The 14,636-nt window shown below is 42.1% G+C and overlaps 1 protein-coding gene across 2 annotated transcripts in view; it reads left to right on the top strand.

Moving 5' to 3' along the window:
• The first annotated feature begins 5,796 nt into the window (after positions 1-5,796).
• Ripk1 (receptor interacting serine/threonine kinase 1) overlaps positions 5,797-14,636 on the top strand; it is a 32,224-nt gene continuing 23,384 nt past the window's right edge. Inside the window, exons 1-4 of one of the 2 annotated variants that reach the window (XM_085831189.1) lie at positions 5,797-6,123; positions 12,638-12,766; positions 13,017-13,236; positions 14,093-14,249. In XM_085831189.1, the coding sequence (XP_085687315.1) occupies positions 13,073-13,236; positions 14,093-14,249 (321 nt within the window). In that variant the 5' untranslated portion in view covers positions 5,797-6,123; positions 12,638-12,766; positions 13,017-13,072. The remainder of the gene's footprint in view (positions 6,124-12,637; positions 12,767-13,016; positions 13,237-14,092; positions 14,250-14,636) is intronic. The other variant, XM_021180251.2, reaches the window with a different exon arrangement.

Genomic DNA, 14,636 nt, shown 5'->3' with positions numbered 1-14,636 from the left:
GACAAGAGGCCATGTGATGTGCTTTCGCTTGATGAGCCTTGTGTCTGTAGATCTTAGGTGCCAGCTGGTTGAACCAAGTGTCCACTTGTCTACCAATCCTTATAGAAGTGAGGCTTCAGGATCATGCCATACTGGCTGGGTGCCATGGCTGCCTAAGGCCACGAGTGAGAGAAGGGTCCCTGAGGAACTGTGAAGGTTCCTCCTTGAGGGACTCCAAGCACTTCTCCTTGAGGGACTGTGAGGACTTCTTCTTGAGGGATTGAAGGACTTCTTGAGGGACTGCAAGGTCTCCTCCTAGAAGGACTTCCAAGGTTACTCCCTGAGGGACTTCAAGGACTTCTCCTTAAGGGACTGCGAGAACTCCAATAGTGGATAGATCCATGTCTTTCCAACCACAGAAGTGTGTGTGGTGGTGGTGGTGGGGAGGAGACTGTAAGAGCCAGAGGGGTCGAGGACATCAGGAAAACGTGGCCCACAGAAGCAACTAAACATGGTTCATAGGGGCTCACAGAGATTGAAGTGGCAATCACAGAGCCTGCATTGGGTCTGCATTAGGTCTTCTGCAACATATTATGGTTGTTTAGTTTAGGGTTTTTATGGGACTGCTAACAATGGAGTGGGGGTGTCCCTGGCTCTGTTGCCTGCTCTGGGTTACCTCATCCAGCCTTGATATGAGTTTGTGCCTAGTCTTATTGCATCTTGTTATACAGTGTTATGAATGATATCCCTTGGAGGCCTGTTCTTTTCTGAAGGGAAATGATGGAGCAGTAAATTTAGAGGAGAGAGGACATATGTATGTTTGTAAGGGTATTGAGGGATGGAGGGCTATGATCAGGATGTACTTTAAGAGAGAACAATAAAAAATGTTCATTTTGATGAGAAAAAAAGTTTTATATTGATGTTGCTGAGATAGCCTGTAGTTTTGCTTGTTATCCTTGTCTAATTTTCATATGAAGAGCATTCTAGAAAAGTAAGTTGGAGAGTCTAGTCTTTTTCTTTCTATAAATAACCCTGAATTAGCTGGACTAATAATGAATCATTTATTCCTTAAATTTTTTTTTTGAATCACCAATTTTGGTTTGACTAAAGAGGCCCCCACAGGCCCATAGGGAGAGGTACTATTAGGAGGTGTGAACTTGTTTAAGTAGATGTGGCATTGTTTGGAGAAAGCATGTCACCGGGGGTGTTTCTGAAGCTCAAGCAAGGCCCAGTCTGTCTCTGTCTGTCTCTGTCTCTCTGTCCTTTCTCTTTCTATCTTTCTCTCTCTGTCTCTCTCTCTGTTTCTCTCTCTGTCTCTCTCTCTCTCTGTCTCTCTCTCTGTCTCTCTCTCTGTCTCTCTCTCTGTCTCTCTCTCTCTCTCTCTCTCTCTCTCTCTCTCTCCTACCTGCTAATCCACATGTAGAATTCTCAGCTACCTCTCCAGTACCACGTCTGCCTGCTATACTTCCCACCATGACAATAATGGACTAAACCCCCTGATCTGTAAGTCAGCTCCATTTAAACATTTCCTTAGAAGAGTTGCCATTGCTATGACATCTTTTCATAGAAATTACCATAACTAATACATCAATTAAAGTATCTGAATAACAAGTTTTGTTTGGTTTTACAGAAATTCTGTAGACACTACAAATGGAACCAACAAAAACTGAAACCTTGATGACATAAAACTTTCAATTGATAAAGAGTCTGAACCAAATCTTCCTCCTTTTCTCATTGTTCTTTCTTCCCATCTTGGCTCCAGGCAGGGTACACTTGTAGAAGCAAGTGGCAGTAGGCAACAGAAGACCCAGCTTTCTGCAGCAGACTGGAAATACAAGTCCCCTAGAAGCAGAAAGTACTGAATAGACCACCAGGAAGAAGAAAAATAAACAGAAGAATGCAGTACTATAAGGTTTATATAGAATCATTTCAGAGTCTCATTTCTGATCCTAAACAACATACCAAAGACATTGAGAACTAAAAATAAAAGTCTTAGCCAGGCGTGGTGACGCACGCCTTTAGTCCCAGCACTTGGGAGGCAGAGGCAGGCAGATTTCTGAGTTCGAGGCCAGCCTGGTCTACAGGGTGAGTTCCAGGACAGCCAGGGCTACACAGAGAAACCCTGTCTCGAAAAACCAAAAATAATAACAATAATAATAATAATAATAATAATAATAAAATAAATAAATAAAAGTCTTTAGGCTACTTAATATACACATGGAACCAAGATCAGACTGCCTATGCACATAATGTAGCTTGTGGCCTGACCCTCACTGTGTTGGCATCTGGATAAAACAAAACAACACTCCTCATAGATACTGACTAGCATACAGCCTTGCTTATTATGATTACCAAAATATCCAAATGCAATACAAACTTATTTGGCATTCAAGGTGCCAGTAAGTCTCAACTTGCACAGGGAGGGGAAAAAAAAGATGCTAACCCAGATATTAGGTAGGCATTACTCATCTCTGAACAATAGTTCTGGGTCCTTTCCAATATTTGTACAGAAGAACATACTCACATGGCAGACTTTGAGTGAGGTAACACAATCACAAAGGAACTCACACAATATGTATTCACTGATAAGTGGATATTAGCCCAAAACTTAGGATACCCAAGATATAAGATACAATTTGCTAAACACATGTAACTCAAGAAGAATGAAGACCAAAGTGTGGACACTGTGCCCCTTCTTAGAAGTGGGAACAAAACACCCATGGAAGGAGTTACAGAGACAAAGTTTGGAGCTGTGATGAAAGGATGGACCATCTAGAGACTGCCATATCCAGGGATCCATCCCATAATCAGCTTCCAAACGCTGACACCATTGCATACACTAGCAAGATTTTGCTGAAAGGACCCAGATATAGCTCTCTCTTGTGAAACTATGCCGGGGCCAAACAAACACAGAAGTGGATGCTCACTGTCAGCTATTAGATGGATCACAGGGCTCCCAATGGAGAAGCTAGAGAAAGTACCCAAGGAGCTAAAGGGATCTGCAACCCTATAGTTGGAACAACATGATGAACTAACCAGTTCCCCGGAGCTCTTGTCTCTAGCTGCATATGTATCGAAAGATGGCCTAGTCGGCCATCACTGGAAAGAGAGGCCCATTGGACTTGCAAACTTTATATGCCCCAATACAGGGGAACGCCAGGGCCAAAAGAATGGGAATGGGTGGGTAGGGAAGGGGGGGGGTATGGGGGACTTTTGGGATAGCATTGGAAATGTAATCGAGGAAAATACGTAATAAAAAACAAGTGAAAAAAAATTTCACATTCATTGTAGCAGTTATAAAAATGCTACTATAGAATATCCTTGTCCTTGCAAGATGTGATTTAGGCAGTGACTTAAAAAAAATGAAGGTGCGTGGAGCATAAGAAAAAGACAACACAAGTATGGCAAAATGTTCTTTCTCTCTCTCTCTCTCTCTCTCTCTCTCTCTCTCTCTCTCTCTCTCTCCCTCCCTCCCTCCCTCCCCCTCCTCCTCCTTCTTCTTCTTCTTCTCCTTCTCCTTCTTCTTCTTCTTTCTCTCTCTCTCTCCTCTCTCTCTCTCTCTCTCTCTCTCTCTCTCTCTCTCTCTCTCTCTCTCTCTCTCTCGTTAACTTGTAATTTACATTAAGCCTAGTAAGATGTTAACAGCAATAAAAACTAACAATACACTGTAAAGGGACATTATTAGCTTCCCTATCCTGAGGTCTCAAGTTTAAGAATGACCAGCAACACAGGTCTTCAGTTTACAGATCCATACAAAAGTTTTCAGTCTCTATAAATTTCCCAGTCCAGTTCCTCCCCCCAAAATCTACTATCTTTCTATCTTCCTTTCTATCTTTCTAGTTCTGCCTCTCTAGAACACCCAGACGGGACATGCCATGACAGGTATCCATGGGACTATAATCAGATCCAACAGTTTCAGGTTGGAAAAAAAAAGTCCCCTATGCTTTGCTTATATACCCCGCTTCTCTGCAAATTCGTGGCAACCACTGACCTTTCATAACTTTCTCTCACTGAGGACGTCATCTTTGAAGTCATACACTGTAACTTAGTTTTTTAAGATTGATTTTTTTTCTTAGAAAACCCAAGAACACACCAAATTCTTTTTTTTTAATTCTATAATTGATTTTAGTGCTAGGTAGTAGTCCATTGTGATAGATTTACTAGAGCTATTGAAATGTAAATTATTTGCTTTCAAGTTTTGGCAATTATGAAAAGCTGCTGCGAAAGTTAACTACAGTAATGGGAGAGATGGCTCAGTAGTTGTTCTTGCAGAGGACCCGGGTCTCGGCACCCATATGGTGACTCACAACTATCCATAACTCCAATTCCAAGAGATCCCATGCCCTTTTCTGACCTCCATGGACGCCAGGCATGCAAGTGGTGCACAAACGTGCAATCAAAGCACTCAGACATATCAAATGAACCTTTAAATTTTTCAGATACAGGGGCTGGAAATGTGAGTCAGCTGTTAAAAGCACATACTGCTCTTACAGATGACCCCCAGTTTGGTTCCCAGACTCACACTAGACAGCTCACCTGTAGCTCTAACTTCAGGGGACCTGATACCTTTCTGTGGCCTCTAGGAGAATCTGCACTCTATTATATACACACTCATAAATAAAACAAACAAAAAAAACTTAAGGAAAAACAATGTACAGGGACCTGGAGAAGATAGCTCATGGTCCTTCAGCAAAGTGCTTTCCATGGCAACATATGGATCTGAGTTCAATCCCAGCACTCGTACAGAAACAAACAAAACTGGCCATGGAGACACCCCTCGTGCCTCTTGCCTGGCCAGACAGCTTAGTCCATTCCACAAGCAAAAGGTAAAAGTAATACCTTGTATGGAAAAGAAAAAGATGCATTGTAAGAAGGAGCTAACTGGAGGTGGGCTCCTGGCCTCCCCGTATGTGAAATTTTACACACACACACCCAATCCCACCCCGAAAGAACTCCAAACAAACAAAAAACCCAACTTAAGTACATGTGTTTATACACTAGATGTATGTTCATTTGGGTACATACCTGTATGTGAAACTGCTAAATCATACAGTAACCATAAAGGTTTTGCATTCGTTGCAGGAATGTATGTGATTTTCAGTTATTGTACGTTTTCGTTAACATCTGTGAATGTTTGGGATTTGGGGGCATTTTATGTGTACTTTACATCAAAGTTGAGTTCCCCTAATGTCCTATGACATTGAGCATCTTTTAAATGCTTATTTGTATGGTCAGGTATCTGGTAAAATGGCTGTGAATTTTCTTAAAGTGATCGTGTGTATGGTTTAATAAGACTCTTATCGTGTCTTCTGTGACCCTCTCTCTGTCTTGACATATTTATCTTTTGACAATACGGGATCGCTGGACTATCGTGCAACTTTCTTCTTAATGACACCTGCAGCAACACAGTTTCTGCTTGGGGTTTCAATTACCATTTTCGAGGGCTACAATTTAATCACGTTTCTTCCTCGACAGGCTGCTGTGACGGAAGAACGATAATTTGCCAGTGGCTCTGTCACCGCGTCACCTCTGAACCCACAAAGCTTGCAAAGGCCACTGTCGCACACAGCGCTATCTAGCGGGCCAAGCGGTCTCCGCCCTGACATAGTGCAGCTATGACCGCCGTATTTTTTCTTTTTTAAAGGGCTCTCTCAGAACTAGCTCAGAAAGCAAGGCAAAAGTGCCACTCCTTCCGCCCGCCGGCCTCCGGGAGCGTCGTGCTGCAAACCTGGCATGCTCAGTAGAGCTCAAAGCCCAGCTGGGAGGCTGGCGCTCGCCCGTGTACACAGCCCCGGGGCGTGAGCAGAGGCGGAGACAGGGGCGGCCGCAGCCTAGCACCACCCCAGTAGTCCTTAGAGGAGGACCAGCGGCCCCCGGAACGGCCTCGGGAGCGCGGGTGTCGGTGCCGCTCACCTCCCGGGAGAGCAGCGGCGGCGCGGACCCGCGGAGGTGCGAGCTGGACGCGGCAGGCTGTGGGGGACCTGCGAGTGGCTGGGCGCCACTTCAGCACCGAGCTCCGACCGGTCCTCGTCAGGGCCCAGGGCGGTCCGGGCCGGGCAGCCACGGCGAGGCGCCGCTCCTGACGTCCACCGCCCGTCCTTCCTCACCTAGGCCGGGGTACTTGGGCGCGGGAAGGCCTCTGAGGTAAGTCAGCGCGGGGGTCGGGGCCAGGGGCGCCGCCGCTAGTTTCCTCAGAAGCTGGTTTCCCGGAAGGGGCGGAGGCCGCGCGATTTCTGCGCGTGGACCGGAGGGCGGGGCTCGTTGTTTCCGGAAGCCTGGTGGCGGGCGGGACTTCAAACGTACCCGGAAATCGAAAAGCGCGGGACTTGCTGTCATCTAGCGGGAGGTTGGACCCTTCTTGAGGTAGTTTTAGCTCAAGTCGCGACAGAAGGTGCGCCGTAGCCATGGTTACAGAGTGACTATGGAACGATTATTTTGGTAGGGATGACAGCTTCTTGAAGCGTTAGTGCCCTAACAAGACTATCTAAATGTAACCTTTCAACCCTGGACCTACCAGCTCTTTAAAAGGGTCAATTCCTGTTGTCTTGGGACAGCAGGTGGCAGAGCAATCAGTAGCTTTCATCGTTATTTTTGAGGTGAGCTGACAAATCAGGAGTGATCTACGACCTCAGCGAGAGACCAGTGTCAAACATCCAAGGCTTCTCTGGTCCTCAGTAGCATTTGCATTTATGGGTTGCTGCAGACCTTCTCTGAGTTGTGAAAAAGATAAGCCACATCCTCCTCACCTAAGCGTTGGACAGAGCCTCCTGAGGATGGATGGTGCAGTCCAGGGTGATTCATTCTTTGTGTCTTGCAGATCATTTGATTTCCTTGCTCTTTTACTTTGTGCAAAGAGTTAAAGTTGTTTTAATCAAGAAATTCCACAAAAGACCTTTAAGAAAGTATTCTTTCTTAACACATGAAGACTCGGTGGTAGAGTGAACTTTGGGATGTAATGACTTAATCATGTAATTCTGTAGCCACTGGAAAGATACTACTAAGGCTTGTTAGAAAGGTGAACTATCACAGCTGTATTGTATGTAGAAATATACTAGTCTTATTGAAAATGAAATTTGGGATGTTTTGTTTGTATGACTGACAAAAACAGTAGTAACAATTCTTAACTTTAATTTCCATTTTTCTCATTCTTTGCTACTTTGAGCCTTACACATAATGTTAAGCTTTCAGGATTGTAATAAGATATATGCCCAAGGTAAAAACTTACAAACTGGGCACAGTACTATTACATCTTAGTTAATGTCTCCTTAATATCTCCAGTAAGATCTGGAATTTGAATCAAATATATAGTTTCCCACACATTGGTAGGATATTATTCTGGCAGATGTGTCTTACTATATAAACATGGATATAATATTTGTTTTTTAAACATAGTTTTCCTAAGTTTTTAAAATTTAGTCTGTACATCCCCGTGTTTTTAAAATGTAGAATATTCTTTAATCTGGGTAAGTCCATATGATTTTATATGTTTGTTTGTTTATTGTCTTTGAGACAGGGTCTCTTTGTGTAGCCTTTGCTATCCTGAAGCTAGCTATGTAGAAGGCCAGGCTGGCCTTGAATTCCCAGAGATCCACTTGCCTCTGTCTTCCTGGTGTCCGGATAGCAGGCATGTGTCGCTATGCCTGGAATACCATGGCACACTATGCCTGGCAACAGTTTCGTCTTTGCATTGGGGGTTTTCAAAAGAAAATTATTAGTTGCCTTTCTAGAAAAAAAAATAGCATGTATTAAAGAACTGAGAGTGGAAGCCTGAGAGAAGGGGTAAGGTTTGAATTCATTCAATTCAGGTGAATCTTTTAACCTCAACTTGTAATTTCTTTATTTATAAATTGAAAATAGTCTTGATAAATTAATTCACAGGCTATGATGTATTTGATCATGCTTTGTTAAATTTTATTCCACCTTTGTCTTTTGTTGGTGGTTTGATTCCTTGTTCGATGCCCTTTTTGTGAAAAAAGCACAGGCTGTTTTAATTAAAGAACCTTGGAGGCATAAAGCCACTGATATGTCACTTACCTAAGTAAAATCAGAATTCTGTTAAGGAGGAAGTAGGGCACAGCTAGCAGTTGACATTCTTTGTCCTTCTGCTCTTATTATACATGACAGTCATTGAAAATTTAAGTGAAATTTAGTTGGGTTTTAAAAGGAGTTCAGTCATTAAAAGGGATATGTACACACAGGTACACAAACTTTTTTTTCTGAGACAAGGTCTCACTATATAGCCCTGACTAGTCTGGAACTCACTAAGAAAGCTTGAACTTAAACAGTATTATATGTAAGTATAATGTAGACTTATTTTGCCAGTGTTCATTTTGAAATTTCTGATTCATTTCAGTGGAAAAAATGAACTTTCCTGTGTTTCTGACTTAATAATCATTTATCTCAAAACATTAGCAAATTCCATTGAGACATGGCATTAGTTAAAGTTAGTTATCACTTACTATAACAGGTAAATATGACTTAGTTACGTCTTTAAAATGGTGTTTGATTACCTGGCTTCCTACCTTACATTCAGTGTTTTTGCAATCCTTGGGTCTACCTCAATAAACTGCCCACATGGCTCTCTCAAAATACACTGCTAATAGACTGAATGGGCATTACCAGTAGAGTACATGACTGGTATGTGTGGGGCCCTGGGTTCTCTCTCCAGCATTGCTAGAAAATAGTAGCATAAACTTGAATCATCCAAGGGGTGGGGGGAATAAAAACACAAAAGAAATAATTGAAAATCTATCAAGAGAGGATTTGTGCTAAGACCAGCTCAAACTCATAAAGCACAAGACTGGAAGAACTTACTTAGGTCTGGAGCTAAGCTCTCAAAGTATAGTGAAGACTTTCCCTAGATCTACACCACTGGAGGCTCTAGAGAGCCAAGCCATGGCTGCAAGATTCAGGAGGCCTGGCCAAGTAGGAGAAATAACCAGGAAGAATTCATAAAGTTGAAATCATACACTTAAATTGGCATATTTCTGGACATGGTTGTATTGTATTTTCTGTGAACATTTTTTGTGTGTTTCTTAAACTTTTTTTTTTTTTTTTGCATATGAGTGTTTTGCCTACTTGTATATAAGTATACCACATGTGTTCTTGATAAAGCTCGGATCCCTGGGAAGTAGAGTTCACATGGTTGTGAACTGTCACATGGGTGCTGGGAATCAAACCCAGGTCATCTGCAAAAGCAGCAAGCACTCTTAACTACTAAGTCATCTCTCTTCCATCACCACCCACACTTTTCTGTTTGCTTTTTTTCCTCCATAAGACAGGGACTCATTGTGTAGCCCTGACTGCACTGGAACTACTAAGTAAACTTGAACTCAAATGAGATCGCCTGCCTCTGTCTGCCTCAAATGCTGGGATTAAGGAGTATACCATTCACACCCATAAAACATACTCATCTTGCATCATTTTTAGAACTGTTAACTGTATCTCAGAGCATGAGTGAATTATAACACCTCTTCTGTACATACAAATTGTTATACATGCCTTTATTACTCTGTAACATTACTAGGGACATCACTGTGCATAACTTTGTCAGGGTCCTAGGTTTGATTCCTCAGAATACATAGCTGTGGAGTTAAGGTGTAATTCCTTCAAAACATAATTTTGTTATGAATGTAATTTGTGTTTATTATAGGAAATGTAATTTTAAAAATGTAAAGAGCCAGGAATGGTGAACTACAGCTGTAATCCCAAAACTCCATAAACTGATGCAAGAGGATCACAGATCTCAAGCCAGCCTAGGCACACACAAGACACTGACTTAACAAAAGTATAAAGAAAGGAAAAATTTGTCCTACAATGTAAATAAGATGGTGGTGAATATTTTGGTGTCTTTCTCTATGTTGTTTGTTTTTTATTGAATTGCCATATAATCAATTTTATACTTTATAATCTGTCAAGCTATATCCTTTATTATTTAACAACTAAATAGTTCCTCTTTTAAAAAATTCTTTTACCTCTTAACAGTTATTTGCCATGTGATTGGTTCTGCTAGGCACTGAGAATAGTGGCCAAACAGGTTGGTTTTGGTTGTTGTTGTTATGGTTGTTGCTTGCTTTGTTTTGTTTTGTTTTGCCTCTGTACAGTTCATTAGAAACAATTTTGAAATAACCATATGAGGAGAGATGTACAGGCTCAGTAAACATCTCATAACAGGAAGACTTAAGATGGATTCCCCCAGGAAATGAGAGTACTTGGACACTTGGCAGACAGGAAACCTTACTGACTAGGGTTTAAAAGAATGTGGCTGGATAGAGAGGGATATATCGTGAGATGAGGAAGACTGGGCAGTTTCTCATGCCCCAAAACATCTACAGGAAAGGAGGAATCAGGCCTGGAACACTTATTAATGTTAACACCGTCTGTTTCCACACTAGTCCATTCTCGGTCTCATAGACTGTCAGTGGGGACTTGCTGGGTAGTCTCAATTCAGTGTATAAGTGCTAATTCAACATATAAGCAAGTAGCACTCTGGGGCTGTTTTGCACTTTGTTTCCTTGGGGATGGCAGAGCCCTCAGGGACAGCCTTTACTTCAAGGGGAAATGATCATTGTAGTTATACCCCTTTTAAATATGCATCATCTTAGAAGTGGTTTGTTTTTTGTTTTGTTTTTTGTAATGTGGAAATACACCTGTGTACACAGGCCCAGTGACACAGTGCGTTCTAGAGACCTGGTGTTTATAAGCATAAACAACAGAGCTAAATGTAGCCACAGCCATGAAGCAGGCAAATGTATTTTCATGTGTTATTTTCTCATAAAATTCCTTGCCAGTCCCAAGATGGGCTGTTATTTCCTTTCACAGATGAGGAAATGGAGGCTTAAGTAAGTTCCTTAAAGTCACGAGGCAACTGAGTTAAGAGTTCATACCTCAGGAAGAAGATCTTTGTTCTGCACTGCCTTACTGGTTCCTGCTAGCACGCTTCCAGTGCCTTCCTCCCTCTTCAGCCTTCACTCCTCCATCTGAGCTGTCTCCTCTCTTTGCCCCTACCCCACTACTATTCATCTTGCTAGGCAGTGCCTGAAACATGGAAAAGATCATTTGATGTGTCCATCAGATACCAGTTGTGCTGTTATCCTGGTGTCCTTTAGGAAGACTCTGTACAGTGTAGGAGATTCACTTACCCAAGCATTCTGCCACAGGCCACTAGACAAGATTATAGGCACCCTATGCTTGTGAGTTATTGTCTATTCCTTGAATAACTCAAGATAAAGTATCTGCAACTTGTAGACCTGTAAGTTCCTAATGACAGAAAACTTCCCACCTAAACTATCCAATACCTTTAACACAGAGTTAGAGGATTCCCAGAACCAGGCCTGATAAATAGTGGTGCCTCTGTACTTCTTGATACTATTAAATGTCTTAGGTTTTCTCCCAGAGTGAAGCATACGGTGGCCATGTCTTCCACTGTGCACGGAGTGTTTCCTTGGAGATGACAGAGCCTTCAGGAAGAGCCTTTACTTCATGAGTGATGACTATCATAGTTTGATGCCTTTTAAAGACATCACCTCAGAGATGTTTTTTGTGTACTTCTTAGGTCTCCTGGATTTTCTCTTTGGTCATCACTTCATCTTTTAGGTACTCACTAAAGTGTACTATAACCCATAAACTACTCTTTCCTTGTATTTAACCTTCCATCCTTTGGAGTTTTCTACCTTCTTTTCACAGCATTCAGAGATGGAATGAACTTGGCTTGTGTTGAATGGGCACTGTTTATAGTGAGTAACCTCGTATGTGTGGGTGACCAAGAAGATGTTGAACTCAGCAAAGCTGTGGCATTCATCCTGTGGCACTGAGGCTGCTCCATACCTACCCACTAGGGCACTCTTCTTCAAGTCCTCATCCTGAGGAACACTGAATGTCACTCAGTAGAGATAGGCAGATCCCATGAGTCATCATCCTTTCCCATCTTCCTGTTCAGCATTATTGTTTTTATATTCTTCCAGTCCCTACCTTTACTAATTACTTAAGACATATATGTTTCCCAATATTATTCAACAGACTAATTACCTGATGTTCCTACCCAGTGCATGTTACTGCTGTTTATTATATATATAGAGAGAGTCTAGCTCATAAGGAATGTTTTATTTTGTTATTATTCTTTGGGGAAGGAAACTTATGTCTAATGTGCTTAACATTATAATCTAAGAATATCATCAGACTATGACCTCTTTCTACATAAACATTCTTAGTTTGGGGAATCCTGCCCTAAAGAGAACATCCAGGATCCTCTAAAGACAAAGCCCAAGTTTATTTGAAGATGGCTCAGGTTATAAATTAACAGAGAATCTTATTTTACCTCATTCCTAGTCCTAGACACATATATTCATTGGTAGTGACTGCTTCTTATTTTTTCCAGTCCATTTTTCCACTGAGAAGTAGTATCCTGAGGAGGTCCAGGTGATGAAGAAAGTCTCACTCAAATCCTCTTGTGTTGCAGACCACCTCCACCCCTAACCTAGGGTCACACTAGTAAAGTTGCTACCTTAAAAGTCATTACCCCTTGTCCATTACCAAGTCTACTTTTTGTTCCTAGAATTTTTCCTTCCCACTGAACTAAACTATGAATTTCAGTGGAATATCAATTCATGTTATCTAACACATGTAGCTTCCTGATAAAATGTTTTCGATTTTTTTCTAGTGTTCCATGATGCCAGACATGAAGCATCCCCTGGAATATAAATCACAGTCTTCCATAACTCTTAACTGAACAGCTCATGTCACAGATTATACTTCTCCTCAAGAAAAACAAAGGCACTCCATATATGTGGTACTTTGGGAGGTGGGGGGTGGGGGTTCTGAGACAAGACTCACTGTATTTTCTAGCTGGTCTAGAACTCACTGTGGAGTACAAACTAGCCTCAGACCTTCAATCCTCCTGACTCAGCCTCCTAGGTAATGGGATTCCAGGCATGCGCCACTATCCCTGGCAACATGTAGTATTTTTTGTTTTTTTGTTTGTTTGTTTGTTTAAATCACAGTCTTTTTGCCCTGAGATATCCTCTCTGATTGCTTTATAGGACACAGCACTAAGCAAGAACCAAAAGTGGTGTGTTGGAGATTCTGAGCAATCAAAATGCAACCAGACATGTCCTTGGACAATATTAAGATGGCCTCCAGTGACCTGCTGGAGAAGGCAGACCTGGACAGTGGAGGCTTCGGGAAGGTGTCCTTGTGTTACCACAGAAGCCATGGATTTGTCATCCTGAAAAAAGTATACACGGGGCCCAACCGCACTGAGTGAGTTGGGGGCAGAAATGGGCTAGCTCTTTGCTAGCTGACTGCAGAAAGTAGTTATCTCCATCTGTGTGGCTAAACACAGAGGTTTGAATGAGGCTGACCTGCAGGGAGACTTGACACACTGGCTAGCTCAAGGGTGACCATAACTCTTACTACTATTTTGGATGAGGACTTTGGGGTTAATTAAAAAGATATTAATGACAGGGGAACAAAAGGGCCAAGAAGTGGGAGTGGGTGGGTGGGGGAGCGTGTGGGGGACTTTTGGGATAGCATTGGAAATGTAAATGAAATAAATACCCAATTAAAAAAAATAAAAATAAAAGATATTAATGCTTGAGAAATGTATGAGGAAGACATCACTGAAGACAGAAAGCTGGGTAATAAGGGAGGCAATGAGAAGAAAGCAGCCATGGGTGCAAACACCTAAACCTGAAGTACAAAAAAAGGCCAATTCTGTCTCAGAAAAAAACAAACAAACAAACAGCAACCCTGTAAAAGGTGGAGAGCTTCTCTTCTCCTCAGGCTAGTTTGAGAGGGCTGCCTTTTTTTTTTTTTTATTGTGTTTTCCAGCTCAGTCTCCATCAAGCCAGATCAATGCTGCACTTTTTATTAATTGATTTGCATGTTGTAACTGCCTGACTTCTAGTTCCTGAGGGAGTTCAGGAGGGAAGAGTTTAGATGAGGAGAAGCCTCTCTGCCTTCTAGGACCTGTCTGCCTGGAGGAGATCAGAAAAGACCTCATTGTGACAAATGTCTGCAAATGGTGCACACACTGCAGGGACACTGGAGCTTCTTAGACACCTGGGTAGAAGGGTTTGCCCTGCCCTGCTCAGCCTAGCTCCTTTCCTGGCCACAGGTACAATGAGGTTCTCTTGGAAGAGGGGAAGATGATGCATAGACTGAGACACAGTCGAGTGGTGAAGCTACTGGGCATCATCATAGAAGAAGGGAACTATTCGCTGGTGATGGAGTACATGGAGAAGGGCAACCTGATGCACGTGCTAAAGACCCAGGTAGGTGGCACTGTAAGGCAGTCTGTGCTAATGTATCAGGTACTAACTGCTCTGGCGGCTTAGATTGTAGCTTTCTGGTTGGGAATTTTGTTTTTATGGTTTGGACTTCCTTGCTTGCTTACTTGCTTTCTGGCTTTCTTTCTGTCCTTACTTTTGTTCATACATTTGTTTGTTTGTTTGTTGAAGCTTTTATTATTATTGAGACAGGGTCTCTCTCTGCTATATAACTCTGGCTTTTCTGCAACTCATATATAGACCAGGCTTGGATTAAAGGTATTTGCCCCCACATGGTCTGATAGATATATGTGTAAATGATAACAAATTTAAGTTGATTGATGAAAATGTCTATGCTGTAAATGACAGGTGGTAATGAACAAAAGTGTGTGC

This window comes from Mus caroli, unplaced genomic scaffold (genome assembly GCF_978045245.1).
Source record: "Mus caroli unplaced genomic scaffold, Mus_caroli_1 scaffold_15, whole genome shotgun sequence".
In the NCBI taxonomy this organism is placed as follows: Eukaryota; Metazoa; Chordata; class Mammalia; order Rodentia; family Muridae; genus Mus; species Mus caroli.
Note: the sequence above shows the minus strand (reverse complement) of the source record. Positions and strands in the feature narration are given on the sequence as shown.